At 44.8% G+C, this 20,520-nt stretch overlaps 1 protein-coding gene across 1 annotated transcript in view; it reads left to right on the forward strand.

Moving 5' to 3' along the window:
* Nucleotides 1–20,520, forward strand: part of PRTG (protogenin) — an 81,051-nt gene that overhangs the window by 22,818 nt on the left and 37,713 nt on the right. Inside the window, exons 2-7 of the mRNA XM_088657136.1 lie at nt 13,143–13,287; nt 13,567–13,700; nt 13,922–14,059; nt 15,964–16,122; nt 16,733–16,892; nt 17,393–17,640. Coding sequence (XP_088513262.1) covers nt 13,145–13,287; nt 13,567–13,700; nt 13,922–14,059; nt 15,964–16,122; nt 16,733–16,892; nt 17,393–17,640 — 982 coding nt within the window. The 5' untranslated portion in view covers nt 13,143–13,144. The remainder of the gene's footprint in view (nt 1–13,142; nt 13,288–13,566; nt 13,701–13,921; nt 14,060–15,963; nt 16,123–16,732; nt 16,893–17,392; nt 17,641–20,520) is intronic.

Genomic DNA, 20,520 nt, shown 5'->3' on the forward strand with positions numbered 1-20,520 from the left:
ACCAGTTTGGGGGCACTACCCTCTGATAAAGATCGTGAAGAAGATGATAGAGCCAGAGCACAAATTTTGTTGGCTCTAGAGGAACCACAGGTTTTACACATTGCAGATTTAGACTCTGCCAAACAATATTGGGACCGTCTACGTCAGATACACCTGTCTGACACAGCTAGTTCAATAATTGGACTAACTAGGAGACTGTACAGAACTGCACTACCTGAAGGTGGATGTTTAACCACACACCTCCAGACTTTGCACATGTTATTCTTCCAGTTACAAAGGAGAGGTAAAAGATTTCCAGATCTGGATCAAGTCTATATCCTACTATCCAGTCTCCCACCAAGGAATAATATTGTGATAGCCTCTTGAAAGTATGAGGCAAGAAGATTTATCGATGGCGTATGTAACAACCCGTCTATAGGAGGAATCTGAAAAGTGCATGGAAAAGCTGAGTGAGAAACCCGATCAGGGGAATTCCAGTTGCCCTGCTAACAAGAGACCCAGATTCTTGAGGAGATGGGACCAAAGAACGCTCCACGGATCATGCCATGTTGGCAAAGAAATGCTATCGATGTAACAAGTTTGGACACATGAAGAAAGACTGCCATGTGAAAATCCCAGGAAAAGCGAGTGATTCACGTGAGACAGAAAAGCGGACGCATTTCATCTCAGCCGCCGCAAGAAAAGAAAAGAACATTTCCCCAGACAGCTACATTTTGGACTCTGGCTCTGCCAGAATCATAATGAACAGCCCTGACTGTTTTACAACACTCAGCAAATCACCAAAAGGTAAAGACAGCGTTTGTCTTGCAGATGGATGGCATTGTCCAATTTCAGGTATAGGTACACGTTATCTGCCATGTCTAGATGCAGAATTGAGCAATGTGTTATTTGTTGAAGAATTAGAATTTTCTTTATTGTCAGTTTCATGCCTTACCAAGGTTGGTTTTGCATTTATTTTTGAGGGCAATGAGTGTTTTATTTAAAAAACAGGGCAAGGTCATTATTTCTACAAAAATGGTGGATGGTTTGTACTATTTACAGCATTCTCCAGTGATGGGGTCACAGAGAGACCTAAAGCTGGAAAACATGACGTGTTAATAACTGAACTATGTCAGCAAAACTCTAATTGCCCACATAAAAACTGCACCCATGCTTTGCACAGAAAAATGGGGCATGCAAGTTTTAAATATCTGGTGAACATGCAAAAAATATGTAAATATTTAAAAGTTAACCAGTGCAGCACATACCTTGATTGTGCTATTTACAAACAAGCAAGATCAAAGTTGCAACCAATACCAGGTAGAAGTGATACAATTTCTACATATGCTCTGCAACTTGTTCATTCTGACTTAATTGGTCCTTTTCCAGAGAGTGAGGGAGGCTCTAGATATGGCCTAATTATTGTGGATAATAAAGCAAGATATTCGTGGCTTTATCTATTGAGAAACAAATCAGAATGTGCTGATGTTTTTAAATCCTGGAAGGTTTGGGCAGAAAAACATTTTCAAAGGCCAGTCATTCAACTCCAAAGCGACTGAGGAGGTGAATATTTAAGTAATCATTTCCAGGCATGGCTTAAACGCCATGGAATAACGCATCGCCTCACATGCCCAAATAGTCCCTGGCAAAATGGAGTTGCAGAGAGATTAGTGGGTATCATACAAATCGTAAAGGACAGCCTGTTAACTGATGCTGGATTACAAAATGACGCAAAGCTCTGGGGAGAAGCTCTCCTGGCTGCGAATTTTCTAGTGAACCATACTTTCACTACTGCTACAGGTGATATTCCCTACAGAATGCTCTTTGGGAAGGAACCGGATTATGCAGGTTTACATGTGTGGGGGAGTTGGGCTTTTGTTCATATCCCCAAGTCTCTGAGACGTAAAGGTGAGCCTAAAACCAGAAAACTTCCGCTTGGGGCGGGCGCCGTAGAAGATGGCTGAAAATAACTTCTCTCCGGCTACCATGGGGTAATCAGAGGCTGTAATGGGAGTGTGCAGCCTCCCAAAATCTTCCCGGTGGGTACGACCAGCTCTGACTTCAGAAGGAAGGAGGGGCTGGGGGCACTGGATGGAAAGCTCCCGTGGGAGTCTGGATCTCCTGGATGCTGATTCTACAAGCAAACCAGGCTCCACGGCTTAAGAGAATAATTGGATATAAGTTGTGGACATGCTTCAGACGAGGAAGGGAGATTTATTCTGCTAAGCTCAGTCACTGAGAAAGCAAAGGATAACAGAGAAATGTTTATTTTAGAGCAAGAAATGGTATGTGATAGGAGAACTTTATAACTGTGCTTTACTGTGCTTTACTATCTATTTAACAAAACTTTCCCCAGTATACAATATTTACAAAGCAAGCGAGACTGGAAAGTTGGAAATTTATTGAAATAATGTGGTTTCTTCAATATATAAACTGTGTGAATTGAAAATATAAATAATCAAAGTTTGCATTTTTGGACTTGCCTGGAATGTGGTTAAAAACTCCCTAACTCATGGACATCAAAGAGAAACAATCTCATTAGCACCTGGAAACTTGTCAAGAAATTTCTGAGACATGACGCAGTTATAAATTAGACTTCGCCATATTGGAGACAAAGCTGGCTACAATAACAGTCAAAGGGGGAGTGAGCCATAAATAAGACATTAGATGTGTTTTTACAGTTTTGACCTGGCAAAATCTCCCTTGAAAAGGCTATATTGAGCAGCGTCTTGGAGAAATTATCACAGAGGCTTAAAGATTTGATTTTTTGGGATTGCTTGAAGATGGCGGACACCGGCTGTGAAAAGGACTTTTGAACTTGGCAAGATACCAGCGTGCGAAGAGATAGTGCTAACTTACAGAAGGGAATCATAGGTATAAATTCACACAGAAACATATACTGTTTGGTTAAACTTGCTAGCTAGAATAACTCAGTGACTTGAAAGAAGATAGAAGGATAATAATAGATTATTGGATACGATCTGGATTATATTAAATAGAAATGCAGAGACTATAAGAGGACTAGGCCTTCTGAGCCTGAAGCATGGGAAGTCAGATTAAATTTATATAATTTGGCAGAAGATTTGGATTAATTGTTTAATTGATATTTGCATAATTTGAATAATTTGAATAATTTGAAAATGGATTAGATATTTATATTGGAAAAGCTGTCTGCAGACAAATGCCGGCTCCCTGGACCTGATGGTCAGGGGGCCCATATATATATATATATATATGAGAAAACCTTCTGTGGTTATGCAAACCTGTAATAATTAAAACAGATCCCACATGTTATTGTCTACAGCCTTAAATACTGTTTTCTTCATATACTAGAGCTTAAGGTCCTGTTAAACTAGAATCATAGAATTGTAGAGTTGGAAGGGACCCTGAAGGTCATCCAGCCTAACCCCCTGCAATGCAGGAATCCTGCCCACAGCTGTCCCTGCATGGGCTCAGACTATCAGCCTTCTGGTTAACAGCCAGGCGCAGTGACCCATTGTGCCACCTCCAGGAACTTTTCTTAATTTTTTTATATGCATAAAACATATTTTGTGCATGCCAGCTGACTAGATTCTCCCAAAGTAAACAGAGAGAAAAATCCCACGACACAAAAGGAGGGCATCACAATAGGGCTATAAAGCAGTTCATTTGCTAAAGACTTAAATACAGGTGAAACTCGGAAAATTAGAATATCGTTGAGAAGTGCATTTATTTCAGTAACGCAACTTAAAAGGTTAAACCAATATATGAGATAGATGCATGACATACAAAGCAAGATATGTCAAGCCTTCATTTGTTGTAATTGTAATTATTTGTTGTTAGGCGGGTCAATTATAAATGCAATGTAATTAATGAAATGTAATAGCAATGTTTATTTTTGTATTATTGTAACTATTTGTTTTATTACTGTGGAATTTCCAAAAGAAAGCATTTGTAAAAATAAAAATAAAAATGAAGTTGCATTACTGAAATAAATGCACTTTTCAACGATATTCAAATTTTCCGAGTTTCTCCTGTAATAATTCCAGCCAGACCAGCAGAGTAGGCGGGGGGGGGGTGTTAGAAGAGTGAAAGGCAGCATCTTCCTTCCTCGCAGGAGGAGTGGAGCAGGCGCTCCTTCCTTGCTCCCCTTCTTAACTCCCCACTTGTTTGAGGGGGCGGGGGGGGGCAAGTGACTTTGTCCCCAGAGGGTCAACGGACCCACTCGCCTTTCCCATCCCTTTTCCCTTCTCTGCTCTCCTGAGAGGGCAGCTGACATATGGTTAAGAAGTTAAATTTCATTCTGTTGCAGAGCCTCAGTACTGCACAGGACGGAGGAGGCTGCGTGGTGGTGGTGCGGGGGGAGAGAAGCGGCTGAAGCAGCCTTTGTGTGCTGCATTCCCCCCCCCCCCGCCTTTCGCTTTGCTGCGATCAGGCCCTGCAAAGATTTGTCCAGGGCAAAGGTGATGAATTGAGCCTAGCAGGAGGGACAGATGGCCAGAATCCTCTCTCATTATTGCATCTGGAATCCCCGCCCCCCCTCGCTATTTATTGATGAAAGCTTTGTGTAATTACCTCTCTACGCAAGGCAGATTTATGCCCCTTCACAGCTCAAAGAAAAACACAATGTGGAAAACAAGAGTCATTCGGGCTTTGATCATGATTTCACATCGCTCTGACTCACAGCTCTTGCAAAGGTGCTCAGGGTTGCCACTGGCAGAGCGCATGAAGGGTACATATCGCCTCTTGCCTTCTTGACATGCTGAGATATACCAGTTCCAAACTGCAGAACAGGACTGTTTGCAAAACCATGTGCCTCTTTCTCGCACTAAATCCAGTGCTCTTTCATTTGGCATTCTCCTTCAAAAAAATCAAAAATTAAATTGCTCTGCAATCATGCAGTGGCTTTTGCTCATCTGCCAGCACAAGTTGCCCCCTCTTTGGGAGGCACCAAACAGCCTCTAGGCCTGTCTTGCGGGCCCAGGAACTCCTAAGCAATGAAAATGACTCCTCTGGGCTTGTGTAAGGGTCTTCAGTTGCCTCCCCTTCCAGAAGTTTTTCACGCATGCTCAGGAGACTTTTTCTTTTCTTTTAATGAATGCACTTGCATTGTCTCTTGCTGCCTTTGCAGAGGTTCCCCTGGGCCCTCCGGATACAAAGGGGGAGGGGAACAGAGGGGCTATTCCTGCAAGGTGCTGGTGCAATCCCATTGACTCCCAGAGCTCAGGGCTTCGTATTGTGATCAAGGCAGTCTGCAATAAAAAGTGGACAGATCATGCATCTGTTCCTTGGGGTCTGCCACACACAAACTACTGAAAAATCTTTAAAATGGAAAGGAGTGGGTCTGCCCCTGAATGTCTATGAGCATGCCAAAGAAGCAGGTGAAGAGGAAATGCCACTCACCTTGGGCTTCCTGTTGCCTCCACACCTCTCTGATTTGTCCAGAATGGAACATTTGTGTTTTCCCTTTTGGGGATAGCCATACGTGTTCAGCATCTAGCCAGTGTGAGCATCTATATCTATATTATATTGTGTGAGCAATATATGGGTGTTCTCATGGTCACACACACCCCAGTCTTGAAAATGCTGCTTCTTATACAGAGTCAAACTTATTTGCCCATCTAGCTCACTATTGCCACTCTAAATTGACTGACAGTGGCTCTGAATCTTGGACCTTTTGTATGCAAAACCACTGAGTTATGCAACCTTCTCCTATAGGCAAACTGCAAGTAAAATGAGCTGGCTGTTAACTACAAAGAGTGCACCTGACATATGGCAAGTTGTTCTAATTAAAAAAGCTGAAGCTTGTGTCTCTCATTTCAGCCCCAGATGCATTTGCTCTCCTTTCTTACCTGGGGCACATACTTCAGATACGGTAAAAACAGAGAGAGCTTCTAGTCCTCATGGTTCTGAACAAAGCACTTTATTCCAAAAGCCACATTTCCACAATGTGGTTGAGCTGTTTAAGTCCTTCCCTCTCACCAGGGATCCCTGGGAACTACAATTCCAGAAGGGGACATGGTAATTGTGAGCTGCCAAGTCCTGGAAATGCAATTTGGAGGGCTTGTTCTGTGTGCTTTGCTCATCTGCCAGGCCTAGATTGTCTTCCCCACTAAAATGGGAAGGGGGTCAGCTGTGGCTGCTGGTGTTTCCCAGCAGGCAGGAGAAAATGATCCACATATGAGATCAATTTCTGATGGTTTGTGCATGCGCTGGGCAGGTGAGAGGGAACTGCAGGTTTAATATACCGTAATCTTTGCAAATGGGTTAGTGAGACTTTAGGAGGCACTCGGAAGATGCAGTGCTGATTTCCCAACAGCAAGAGGAAAGATGTTTCTGGCTGATATGCAATCCTTGTGTTTGAATACAACTCTGGGGGACCCCCCCCCTAAAATGTTGCTTGTTGGCTGGGATGTCTCCCATCCTTGTACAAAGGGAATTGAAAATGAGTGGACAAAGTCCAGAGAACCTCAGATGCTGTGATGGGGAGGGCCACGAAGAGCTGAGCACGAGTGGCTTCCAGAGCTTGGGATGGGGGTGGGGGTGGCAGGATAGGGCTTCACTAACTTGCATTGCTCTTTCCCCTCCTTGTGGTTAGCCAAATTAGTCTTCACCAGCCTGGTGGCTTCCAGATGTTTTGAACTGCAGCTCCCAGCAGTCCTGGCTAGCATGGAAAACAAAACAAAACAAAACAAAACATCTTAAACAGTTAGCTAGTTAAAACTTAGTTTTAATCCATTTTAAATCTGCATGCGTTTCCATAAGAATGCAAGAAGAATCCTGTTGGATGAGGCCAAAGCTCCACCAAGTCCAGCATCCTGTCATCACAGTGGCCAGTCAGGTGCACCCCACTTAGAAGCCTGCAAGCAGCATCCCAGCACAACAGCAGCATTCTTCATAGGATGGAAACAAGAGCTCTGAAGACAAAAAGCACACTTGGGTTTTAGATGGCACCTGGATGCATATTGCAGCAGGTATCATCTTAGAAGATGATATCCGAATGATGTATTTATACGGTTTTATTGCTTGTGATTTTAGACTGTCTTGGGGGTGAGTTGTGTGGCTGAAAAACAACATACAAATTCTGGGAATATATACATTCCATCTGGTGTGAAAGTGAGGAGAGAATAGTTCCTTGAAGGCGCTGCCAGACACCTGCAGTTTTTATATGTACCCACAGTAAAACTGAGTCACTTTTAAAGTTTTGCCCAATTCGTAGGGAATGACAGACAGACAGACAGACAGACAGACAGACAGACAGACAGACAGACAGACAGACAGACAGATGATAGATCTTATAATCAAACTTTTTTTTTTTACACAGTACTTTCCGGTACTGTCAATTACAGTGTGCCTTACATCTTTGTCAAGAAAGTTTCCCCCAATTATAAGGCTTTTCCTTATGGTAGCCTTGTTAAACCTTTCAAGATCAACACAACACATTCTTTGAATCATTTAAAAAGAAAATAAAACAATTATATTCACATGTCCATTTGACAGAAGAGCATACGAACCATGAAAACCACATAGAATTTTTTTTTGAGACAATTTATTTGGCAACACCAAATAAACAAGACTTCTATAAATCTACTTTGTCCATACCCTGTTTTGTTTTGTTTTAAATCTTAAATAATATGTTAATTTTGGCATTGGAGCCAATTCCCAAAGCTTGCTTAGCCCCTCAATACTCTGAGGTGATATTTGAGCTTACCATTCCTGGGCAAACAACATTATTGCTGCTGTTAAGTAGATCAAAATTATCCACCTCCAACCTAGTGTTGCTCTTCAGATGTTTGGGGCCACCCCTCTCATCAACCCCAGCCAAGACTGATGGGAGTGGTAGTGCAACAACATCTGGGGGACACCAGGTTGAGGAAGGAGGATCAAACAGATGGAACACTGAACCCAAAACTTTTCTTGCTGAAGCACGATTCCTTTTCCATTGTGGGGGGCCAAGGCTGTTGGCAGCCAGGTGACCAGAGGCAACCTTGGTGGCTGCTACTTCATCTATTTCATGAGCTCCCTGCCCTCCCAAGTGCTGTAGCACTGAGCTGCCTAAGCCAAAACATGAGTTGTCTGGGTGTTTCCCTTTTCCAGGCAGTTGCCCACAAGGGACCGGTCTGAAAACATGGCGTGTATTTTATTTCTGAATGAACCCAGATGTGGACAGGACTCAAGAGGGGGAAAGGAAAATATATTAACGCTCCGCCATAGCAACAACGATCACTCACCGTGTTTATGTTACAGTAGCACCACTGATTGATTGATGCTGCTATAAAGCAAACTCTTGGGAGAAGGAACCGGGGGGGGGGGAAGGCTGTAGAGAATGACAGATATATTTGGGCAGCATCTATGTGTGCCCCAGCAACCCTGTTCCTCTAGTCTTTCCACCATGAACCATCTGAGAGCCAGAGCCCATACTTTGTCCCCTGAACCCTGAGGAGGAGACATCTTTGCTGCTGGACTCAGGCATCTGGGAGGGTCAGGACAGCTACAGACAAGGGCACCAGCACTTTAACTGGACATATGGTGCTTGGGTGGAGGGGCTTCTATCTTGACTCCCTGCCCAGACTACAGTATAGAATTATGTTGGTTGCTCCAAGATGCTTCTGAGACAACGTGCCTCAGTTGCAGGACTGCGTAGCTCAAGTCCTTAACTAGCACCTTAGTCCTTATTCAAAGCCTGGCTTGGCCTCTGTTCCAGAACCCCCCGAGCCTATGGATCTCATAACAACCCAATAAGAGCCCTGCTGCAGCAAGATCAGACCAATGGGGCGACCCACCTGTTGCAACACTCTGTTTTCACAATGGCCAATCAGATGTGCATTAGGGGAAGCCTGAGAGTAGGGCCTGAATGCAACAGCAGCACTCTCCCCACCTGTGACTCCCAACAACTGGTTTTCAGAGGCAATCCACCTCTGGCAGTGGAGGTGGTGGAACATAACCATCATGGCTAGTAGCCATTGAGAACCTTGTCTTCTTCCATGAATGAGGTTGTCTTAATCCTCTTTTGGAGCCACCCAGCTTGGCCATCACTGCCTGTTTGAGAAGCCAGATCCATAGTTTTAACTCTACTCTGTGTGAGAAAGCACTTTATTTTGCTAGTCCTGAATCTCACATCTCCCAACATTCAGCATGGTCCCACTTCTCCCCTCACCATTCACATTCTTATATACCTCCATCATGTCTCCTGTTACTCACATGTCTAAAAAACTTTCCTTGTAGGGGAGTCGCACCATCCCCTCGATCGTTTTGGTTGCCCCTTTCTGAACCTTTTCAAGCTCTACAATATCTATTTGGGAGTGAAGTGACCAAAATTGTACCCAGTATTCCAAGTGCAGCCACACCAAAATGATCACGGTGATATTAGCAGTTTTCTTTGCAAATTCATTTAATAATTATCTCTAACATGGAATTCACCTTATTCACAGCTGCTACGCAATAAATTTTTCATTTAAAAATCCCATAAAGTGGCTCATGATATACATTAAAAACATTAATTCCATAGTTCTAGTTACAGGTAGGTAGCCGTGTTGGTCTGCCATTGTCGAAACAAAATTTTAAAAAATTCTTCCAGTAGCACCTTAGAGACCAACTAAGTTTGTCATTGGTATGCCTCATACCAACTGGAAGGATTTTTTAAAATTAAAAACATTAAGTAACAATAAATAAGAACAGTCAAAATATCCAGATAGTAATACCACTTTATTTTAGCAACAACCACAGCTGGAACGACAACAACAAAGATCTCCGTATCGACAGTCAGGAGATGGCCAGGTAAACAGAAATGTCTTTTGTCTGCCACAACACTTGTGTACGCTAGCATTGCAAACAGCTCACAAAGTTTTCCACAAGGTCTTGTCTTGAAAACTATACACATCTAGTCTGTTACTAAATTAAGTAGCAGATGCTATATTATCCCTCTGTGCTTTGATTCTGGAATTATTGCAAGTTTGTGGCTCCCTTTAAGGAGTCAAATGTAATCTGCTCCCCATTATCCAAATTTGCACTTGTAGTTTTAGAGATGAAGGGCCTTCCTCCTTGGTGGTTATGTTTGTAAAGCCCAGTAAAACTGACAATCAAGCTGTGTTGCCCAGAGATAAGCCCCATGTTTTTCAGTCCTGATTTGAAAAGCAGTGGCTCTTGAAGAAATCTTAGGGGAAACTCCTGCTCAAGGAAATTAAATCAACTGTCTGTTAATCATACCATGTGCCAACCCCCAGACCACTCTCCCAATCGAGGGACCATTAGATGTCCCTTTCTGAGCCTTGGTTGCAATAAACCGGGGGGGGGGGGAACAGGACCCATAAGGAAAAGTCATTTCCTTGGGGCTGGCCAATGGGTGCTTCACAGTAGCTTGCATGCCAGGAAACATTGCATATGATGCAATGACACAAACACTTGTTACTAAAGATAAATTGCATACCATAAAACCAAGAGCGGTATAAAGCAATTTCTCCAGCCAAACTGGTCAGCAAATTTCAGTTCCCTTGAGTCTTAGATTCTGCCTACTTGGAGCCCTCTTAGTTGTCAGCCTGGTGAGCCAAAAGAGGTAAGGTGCCATGTGTGGCAAGAGGCTTAGCTGGTTGGCAGTCGGGTAATGGGATCAGAGGCTGGGAATGACCCCCCATGTTGTTCCATTGGTAGCCTGTGGCAGAAAAGTGAAATGCTGCAACAGGATTTGGACCATCACTGCCATCTCTAGTGGCCCTGTGGGGAAAATGAGCGGCTGATCGGTCTACTCTGTCTTCCAATAAACTGAGCCTTGAGGCACCATTTTGTTTCCCTGTCCTTAATGTTTGTTTTCTATGCTGAGTGACCTTGCATTTATTGCCTGCGTCTTATCAGTCTTAGGGCTTGTAGATATGCAGCTTAATGGTGCAGATAAGGTAGCCCTGTAGCCCTTGCAACCCAGGACGAGGAAGAAAGGGCAGCTTCTCTTTTGTGGGGGCTCTTCCTCTGCTACCAGGTGCAGCTTTCTACACAGAAAAGTGAGTTGGGTTTTCTTTCCCTGAAATCTGGTTGCAGGCACCTGTCTCTCATGCAATCACTAGCATATTTTGGCCTCCTCTGATTCATCAAATGGTTAACCTCCAAGGTTTCTTAGCCATAAATCCCACCTGCTGCTCACCTGTCCAGTGCCTCTCAGTAACATCAGCACTAGGTCTGCAACTTCTTGACTAATTTTTTTTATTAAAAAAATACTCTGCTAAAAGGTGTCTCAGTTTAGTGATGAACTGAAGCCTATACAGTGGTGCCTCTGGTTACGAACTTAATTTGTTCTGGAGGTCCGATCTTAATCTGAAACCGTTCTAAACCTTAGGTACCACTTTAGCTAATAGGGCCTCTCACTGCTGCTGCGCTACTGGCGAGCGATTTCTGTTCTCATCCTGAGGCAAAGTTCTTAATCCGAGGTACTATTTCTGGGTTAGCGGAGTCTGTAACCCGAGGTGTTTGTAACCCAAGGTGTTTGTAACCCAAGGTACCACTGTACTGTACTCCAGTTTCTTGAATTTTTCCTCCCCCCTCCCTCAAAAAATAGGCTCCATCTTCCTCTTTTCTAATTTCAGCGGGTGTGGGGTTTCCTTATGAGGTGGCCAGGGTGTTTGTGTGTTTTCTCTTTGCTTCACCTACCTCTCCAGTATTTTTCATCTTCCTTAGCTGCCCACATTTGCTGGTTTGACAAAAAAAAAGCCTCATGGGAGGAGCTACTTTATGGAAATCTTCTGCTGGACTTTAAACCAAAGTCTCACAACAAATGAAACTGATCTGTAGAAAACATCACTTGAAAAAAAGAGACAATGCATGTATTTTTGTAAATGACGAAATCTTTAATAAAAATATTTTTAAAAAAATAATAATTGGGAAGCTAGGCAGGCTGGATACTGAGTGTGTGAGATCTCTGTACCTGCTGGTGGTTGTTGTTTTAATTCCCCCCCCCACACCGATATCTTGAAAAGTAAAAAGTAGGGGGGGGGGAAGTAGTGATCAGCTGCCATTTGCACAGTAGACTGTGCCCCTTGCTTCCTGGTGCTTTGCAGGAGATCCCAGCTGAGGGTGATGTGGGGTTTTCAGGAAGCATCTGTGGAAACTGGCAGTAGAGCATCGTCTATTAACACAGGGCTGTGTTTTGTCTGTTGTTCTGCTTCAGAACTTACTTGGTTCCTTTTTAAAGGTAAAGGTAAAGGGCCCCCGGACCATCAGGTCCAGTCGTGTCTGACTCTGGGGTTGTGCGCTCATATCGCTCTATAGGCCGAGGGAGCCAGCGTTTGTCCGCAGACAGCTTCCAGGTCATGTGGCCAGCATGACAAAGCTGCTTCTGGCGAACCAGAGCAGTGCATGGAAACACCGTTTACCTTCCCGCCGGAGCGGTCCCTACCGGTATTTATCTACTTGCACTTTGATGTGCTTTCGAACTGCTAGGTGGGCAGGAGCTGGGACTGAGCAATGGGAGCTCACCCCATTGCAGGGATTCAAACTGCTGACCTTCTGATCAGCAAGCCCTAGACTCTGTGGTTTAGCCCATAGCGCCACCTGGGTCTGTTGGTTCCTTTTTACTCATATGCAAATATATGCATTAATTGATTGGCTAATTGACCGAAACCCTTATGACTGATTGGCTAGGATTTCTGTAACCCACCCACTGTAGCAGGATGTCATTGCAGTAGCTCGGAAGCAGCCTCTATAGAGCAGCCTGGCTGGGGTTGATGGGCTTTGTAGTCCAAAACAACTGGAGGGCACCAGGTTGGAGAAGGCTACTATAGAGAAAGCACTTTAAAGAGTCACGTGTTGGCTGCAGTAGGGACTTCATGTGAGTATACGTATCTATGTGGCAGAGAGCCACCATGCCTAATCTCTGACTGGTTCCTGGTGCAGCCAAAAATGGGTTTTGCAAATTGCCTGAGAAATGTTTGCAGCATGATCTGTAAAAAAAACCACATGTGTTATAGCCGCACTTGGCAAATGAAGTGCATGCTTAATGGAATTTCAGTTTGGTTGCAAGGATATATCCTTGTGAGACTAGTTCACTCATTTGTTGTCTAAACTGATCTCTCTTTATAAGCTGTTTTCTCGAAGAAGAAAAGAAAGAATGTGTTCTTCTTAATAGGCTAATGTATTCATTTTGCTTTTTGCTTGTTTTCTGTGTTAATTATCAAGCTTTCATTTTTCTCCCCCTCTTTTAGCTATGTCTGCATTTGAAATTCAGCCACTTCCAGTGGATGCGCATGAAGGGAGCGTGGCTCGCTTTGCATGCAAAATCTCTGCCAACCCTCCTGCCATCATCACCTGGGAGGTAAATCGGACAACCTTGCCAATAGCCATGGACAGGTACGGATACTTGGTTCTCTTGCACTAAACCTCTTTATTACACCTGCAACTTACCATTCTTGCAAGACGTTCAGGGCAGCGTGTGTAGGGATTGTCCCATTTTATTAGGGGACCGAGGTTAGGCTGAGAGAACATGATGTCACCCAGTGAGCTTAATGGCTGAGCAGGGATCCAAACTCTGGTCTCCCTGGGGCCAAGTTCAGCATCCTGCTCTGCTCATACTGGTTCTCTGATTTCATTCTGAAACTCTTCTCCCCTCCCTTTCCGCAATCCTTTCAGAATAACTGCATTGCCGACTGGAGTGCTACAGATCTATGGCGTTCAACAGAAGGATGCTGGGAATTATCGCTGTGTCGCCACAACGGTTGCCAACCGGCGCAAAAGTGTCGAGGCAATGCTCACGGTTGTCCCAGGTATCCTGATAATATCTTGTTGACTCTAGCATTGTTCCATTGCATCACCTGCAGGCACTGACTTCCCTCATGGGACAACTGCCCAGATTTTCACTGCGGGTCTATTCCTTCATAATTTGGGGCCTGATCCTAAGACTTGCTGTTTGGTGGGTTTCTACGTGCATGTCAGCTGTGCATTTCCATTTAACACTCTGCTTGCTTGTGCTTCTTATTTTTTTAAGCCTCCAACATTAAGCTTTTCCACAAGCCATCCATCATAGCTGGTCCTCAGAACATCACAACTACCCTGCACCAAACTGTCATCTTTGAATGCATTGCCACAGGGAATCCAAAGCCTATTGTTTCCTGGAGTCGTTTAGGTGAGTCCTGAAACCGAACTTTGGCTCTTTACTTCGGGCAAATTGAAGATGGTCTCATCTTTCATTTCCATCATCATTGTGCCAGATGAAGAAAAGGAGGAGAGAAGGAGATGGTCAAGGGTTTCCTCTTATTTCCAATGTTGTTGTTGTTGTTTTTGCACTATATTGCTGTAGAACCACGAGGGCAGGTTGGGGGCTGGGAGTGCAGTGATCAAATGAATGCTGAGATCAGTGCTGGAGGAGAATCCTCCAGGACTTCCCTAATAGGAGGCAAGAGTTTCTCCACAGACTAGTCAGTGTGGAAAGAGTGTAGGAAACTTGACAGCCACTTGCCATCCTCTAAAGCAGTGGGGTAGAGGGAGCTGCATTCCTCCAGGGGTCATACATGAGGAAGGGCTTAAGTTCAGTAGCAGAGCATCTGCGCTGCATGCAGAAGGCTCCAATGGTGGCATATCCAGGTCAGTCTGGGAGGGGCTCCCTGCCTGAAACCCTGAAGAGGCACCACTAGGTCTGTGGTGGAGAATCCTGGGCTAGATGGATCCAGTGATCTGTCTTGGTAGAAGGCAGCTTCCTTTGTTGAGGGTCACATGTCAGTGGTGTGGGGGGTGCCAGAGTCCCCTCCCTCCATACACCCCTTCTCTGTCTTACACACAGCATTACCCATTCATATTTTTTCTCGCACACACCACATGGCCCCTCCCCTCCAACCTTTCACATGCTTACAAGCACACGCTCCATTCATTCACAATCTCTCTTGTGTGCACGCACCCACCCATTTACATACAGAAGCATGCACCTCCTTCATCCATTCATTCTCTTACACCCACAATCTGTTTCCAACCCCTTCCTCTTCCCCTGTGGTCCTGGTCCAGATTGGGAGGCCCATGCCTGCACTTTGCATCACGAAAAACCTCCCATTCACTCCGGTGAGATATAAACCCCACCCCATGCAAATTGCAGATGTGTAATGGGGGGGGGGAAGGCTAGGATCTTAGGATGGTGGATAAGATTCCCTTGCTCCTTGCTCATCCAAATGGGGGCCCCCTGTGTCTTCTGTTCGAATTGGGGAAAGAAGCTTCCATTAACTTCAGGTGGAATGCCTTTTCCTCTGCAATTGCGGGCCAAATATGATCCAGACTAAGACTCTGGCATGGCATAGGGATTAATTCTTTTGCCACTGCTGTGATGCCAGTGCAGTTCTGGCCTCTGCACCTGCTGTCTTCATAGAAGAAAAGTTCCCTTTGGAGCATATGTTCCCTTTGCAGCTGTGGCCATGCTTTTAAAAGCTTCCCAAGCCCCACAGAGTCAGCTGAGCCAGTGCAAAGCTTGTGCGCTGTGAAAGAAGCAGGATTGCAGCTGATGAGCAACAGCACCACAGGCAAGACTTGCCTTGTGTAAAAGGATCTGGTGGCCACTGCCGCTTCACAAATGGGATGTCTGGAATTGGATGTTGCCTGTTGGGGTCAGCTTCACTACAGTGGTTGGAAAGTGTTTAAGAAGCAGGAAGCATGGGCATGCCAAGGGTAACGTCAGCACTGTTCCAGGACTGAAGAGGTTATGCCTATGCAAGTGTTTGGGATCAGGTCAGGATGCTTTCACCCAATTCTAACTAGCTGGATGTCCAACAAACAAATTCTAGAATGAATTTGACTGGAGGTGGCTTATCTGTGGTCCTCTCAGATGCTGTGGGACTGCAGGTTCCGTCATCCCTAACCATTGGCTATGCGGGCTGATGGAAAGTCTACAGGTTAGCCACCTCTGAATTGGATTCTTTTGCTAAAGTGTAGACTGGCGTTGAGCCATCACAAAGAGAACCTGGGCAGTGAAGGGGGACTCCAGAAGGTGGAATTGGTTTATCCACCACCAAAGAACATCTTCATTGCTGGCTTGTTTTCCCCAAACAGACCATAAATCCATTGACGTTTTCAACACTCGTGTGCTTGGGAATGGGAATCTCATGATCTCGGATGTGAAAGTACAGCACTCTGGAGTTTACATCTGCCGTGCTACAATTCCTGGCACGCGCAACTTCACCACCGCGATGGCAACACTTGTTGTGCTAGGTGAGCTGACTTTGAAAGCCTCTCTGGGTTGGGTGTGAAGCAGATTTAGCCACTGAAGAAATGGCGTTTCTCATGCAACATCAGGCTTTGGGAACCTGGTGTACTCTGGATGTTTTTAACTACAATTCCCATCAGTTCCAGGCAGCACAAGCATACTGTGTTACTCTGGAACAAATCCTTCCTGTTGAGTGAAGGGTCTTGTTGCTTGGGCTGGTGAGGCTGAACTGTGAAAATAAAGCAGATGAGGAGGCTTTGAAGAAATGCTCTACAGGAGGCATTTTATATTGGCACAGAAGCAGAGATCCACTCATGTGTCACTTGATCTTAAATTTCACGCCAGAGGCTTGAAGTGGTGGGTGATGAAGCAGGGTATGGCACACCTGTAAAATAGCCAAATAGCATCTCATTAAAAAATGGCTCTTACTTTGCAACTGCTTCCTGTTCCTCTCTCTTCCCACAAGAAAGCCACTCCGGACAAAGGTGCCTTGTAACCCTGCCCCCAGGTGCTCTGCATTTGGCAAGACTTTAGGGGAAAGGGGGAGGTTTAACATATTCTGGGATCTTGCCTGAGAAAGATTTTGGTTTCAGCTCTTGTTTCATAACCCCTCAGCTCCCCCTTCATTTGTGGAGTGGCCGGAAAGCTTGACGAGGCCTCGAGCTGGCACAGCTCGTTTTGCCTGCCAGGCAGAAGGCATCCCAGCTCCCAGGATGTCCTGGCTGAAGAACGGGAGGAAGATCCATTCCAACGGCAGAATAAAAATGTACAACAGGTGAGAACGGCCAGCTGCCCAATGACTCTGGAGCTATTGAGGACGTGTGGGTAGAGGTGCTCCAGCCAAGGCAGAGAGGTGGATTTGGGGGTGTCCCAGTGAAGGATTGGCAGGTCTGACCCATGGATGGCATGGCAGTGTGTTCATTCCAGTGTGGCGTGTGTATTGGAGCTTCTTTGCACTTGGTTTTTTTTTAAAAAAATTTTTTTTGAATAATTCCAATCATGTTCTTTCCATTATTTTATGTGCCTTTTTAATAGGAGTGAGCAGAATAAATCCCTAGCAATGGTCCTAAATAACAAACATATGTCTTTCTCGCCCTTGTCACCATGAGAAACCTCCAACCACTTGTTTTAATGGGGTTTTTTGTACATAGTACATCCAATCACTTAAAAATCTGTACATGTAAAACCAATGGTGCAAATATATGAAGCTGAGTTGGTGGACAGTCTGCTCTTGCTTCTTTTTAATTTTTCCCTGGGCTCTTGTTGGCTGTCTAGCAAACTGGTGATCAACCAGATCATCCCTGAAGATGACGCCATCTACCAGTGCATGGCCGAGAACAGCCAGGGCTCCATCCTGTCCAGGGCACGATTGACGGTAGTTCTTTCCGAAGACCGGCCCAGTGCCCCTTGCAATGTCCACGCAGAAACTATGTCAAGTTCAGCCATCCTTCTGGCCTGGGAGAGGCCACTTTACAATTCAGACAAAGTCATCGCTTACTCAGTGCACTACATGAAAGCAGAAGGTAAGTATGGTATCTGTCTGGTGAGCATCCTGAGCTGCTGCTTGGCTCCTCCCTATTTAGGGCACAACCCATAGAATGGATGGTTCTGGGCCTTTTTGAGGGCAAGGGTGAATGAATCTGCTGCAGTCTTGAGGACCATGACTGGAAAGGTGCAGAGAGCCCTCTTGGAATATTTCTCCTCTGACTCATGCAAGTTACTCCATAGACTTCTGCAGTATTTCCTTTTATTTACCTTTTGCTCTCAATATTAATCTGACACCACTGGGATAAATAATATGAAGAACTGTAATGCACTTATGCTACCTAATCTGTGGGGTTTTAGGTACTAGTAATACAATATCAGGCTTGTGGTTCCCTTGAAATGAATGTATGGAGAAGTCGATGGGCCTATTTTAAGGAGATCAAATAGCATGTGGCATTTATACTTCTAGTATCTTTTGAAAGCCAACTTTAATTGATGGTGTCATTACTCTTCCACTGATGAATCAAGTTCATATGCTGTGTGGGTTGTTGGGCCCCAGACTCTGTTTGGATGCATGCATGTCTATAATTGCACTTCAATATCTTCACTAGACTCAGTGCTTGCATTCAGATTGATCAATGGAAGAAGGATATGGTAGTTGTCACCCTTCCTGCTATACCCTCCAAGCTTGACTACTTCAACATGCTCTATGTGGGGCTTCCATTGAAGAGCATTTAGATGCTTCTGCTATGGAGGCAGAATTCCACTTTTTAGCAGGGAATAGATGGCCACGACTGTTGAAGAATTCCAGTCTTATGAGATCTGGAGTGGCATCTGTTGGCTTCCAGACATGGTTTATGTGCCAGTTTCAACCTTTTAAATCTCCTGGGGCCACCTGAGGAGGCCCACCTCCCCATAGGAGCCTAGTCTTGTAGGAGGAAGTGTAAAGGATTCTACTTCTACCCCTGAATCTCTCATGCCTCCTCCCTGTTGTGTAGCAGTTACCTTGAGCAGTGGGTCTGGCATAGTGATCACTCAGAAGGACCTGCTGCTCTCTCTCTCTCAGCCTCTCTAGCCTGGTTACAACATACCCAGTATTTCCATACCTCATTATGAAGGGTTGTTGAGGATTGCAAAAGAATGACCACGAGGTTGGTTTGTGTAAGAAATAAATTTACCTGCTTACATTTACAAAACACATTTTATAGACCAGCTGCTGTGTCACCAGAATAAATACTGAAGGTTTCTGGAAATTATATAGGTACAATAAGTTAACTGTTTAATGACCGATGGGCTGGTTAAAAGCAAGACTTGGCTGTTGATTCCCCCTGGTTAATTGGCCTTGTCTGCCGCTGCTCTAGCAGCAGCATCCTTAGCCTGTCCTGAAGCACTCTGGAGAAAAGGCCATTTTATGTTTGTGGGAACTTTTTGAATTGCAGGAGGTGTATCTGGTCTCGCAAGCTCTTGTTTGAAGCAGATAGCTTGCATTTACTCCTATGCTGCCTTTTCCACCGAAAAACTCTCCGCAGCTCACAATTGTTAACCCAGAGACAAAATTCAAGCAATAAAATGCAGCATGCAAAAATGTAAGACAGCAAACTCCTGTCCTGTCATCTCAAAACAACAGCCAAATACAACTTATCACCCTCCCTAAAGACAGAGGCCAGTCTCAGCCCCCCTCCCCCCAAAAAATGAGTGAGCAGGAGCAAGGGGAAATTCTCAGGCAACAACTCCTCCCTATAAAGGTACCGGGCAAGGGAGTGGTTGAAAAAATATGTCCCTTGATGCTCCAGCAAAATCTTCCCCCATGCAAAAATTGAGGTGCCACCTCCAAGTCCCAGTTGCTGGGTCTGATCCAACATCAGCTTAGCTCTTCTGACGTCCTTGTTTGTAACTGCACTGTCCATGGAGGGAAGGCTGAGAAGTTTCTTCCTGTTGACAAAGCACTGCACTTTTCACACAAGCCTGATATTGCTCCATTCATCGTAAAGAAAAGCAGCATTTCTAAAATGTGCTCCAAAAATCTGGTCATATTTTCCCCCACCTGCCTCACAGGCCGAATAAATGTTCGTATTGAATACAAATTGGGCTAGGGGCAGAGGTAGCAAACAGGTGTCTGCCGAGAGCCACTTAAAGAAAAGAAAAAAAGTATTTCAGATTGGGGGTAGGGGAGATGTTTGTGGTAGTAGAGAGAATGGGGACTTGATGAGGGAGCGTGTTAATTCCTTGTTAGTGATTAAGAAAAGGAACAAAGGAATGGCTGATTGGGTGGGAGGGAGGGGGAGCCTGCCTTGTCTTCTCTGCTGCCTCTTCTAGGAGGGGGCCTCCTTTCCTCCCCATGGAGTCTTCCCAGCTATTCAAGACAAGAAGGAGCCCTTTCAGTTTGGGTTCAGGGATCCTGTGTAGCAGGTCAGAAATCGTGCCACCCAGTTCCTAATTAACCAGCCATTAATTAGGGTGTTGTGAGATGCTCATAATCCTGCCTAATTAAAATGCTATCAAGTTAACTCAAAACTGTGGGAAAACCGACTGGTGGAATTTTTGTTGTTCGGTTTGTAGAGAGGTTGTGTTTTTAGGAGGGGGGGCTTAAACTGCTTCAAGGAGCGAAGTTTGTGGTTTTTTGTTTTTCTCACAAAGTTGACAAGCAATTTGGCATGAATTGTGCATTAAGGAAGGGCCTCTGGCTGCCGCCACCAACTGCTTTCTGCTTTAGAGCTTTGCTCTATAGGAATGAAGCCGGACAAAGCTCCCACCAAGCTTACCGTGCATTTATGGGGCACGCTTGGATGTAAATTGCTGCACTCATTAAGGAGGAAAAGTATGTTTTAAACTAATCCTTGTTGCTCTGTCCCCGAACTAAACAGGTACACAGTCCTGTCACCAAACAGAACAAATCTATTAACAGGATCCTTTGAGTT

Source organism: Zootoca vivipara, chromosome 13 (assembly GCF_965207765.1).
Source record: "Zootoca vivipara chromosome 13, rZooViv2.hap1.1, whole genome shotgun sequence".
Lineage (NCBI taxonomy): Eukaryota > Metazoa > Chordata > Lepidosauria > Squamata > Lacertidae > Zootoca > Zootoca vivipara.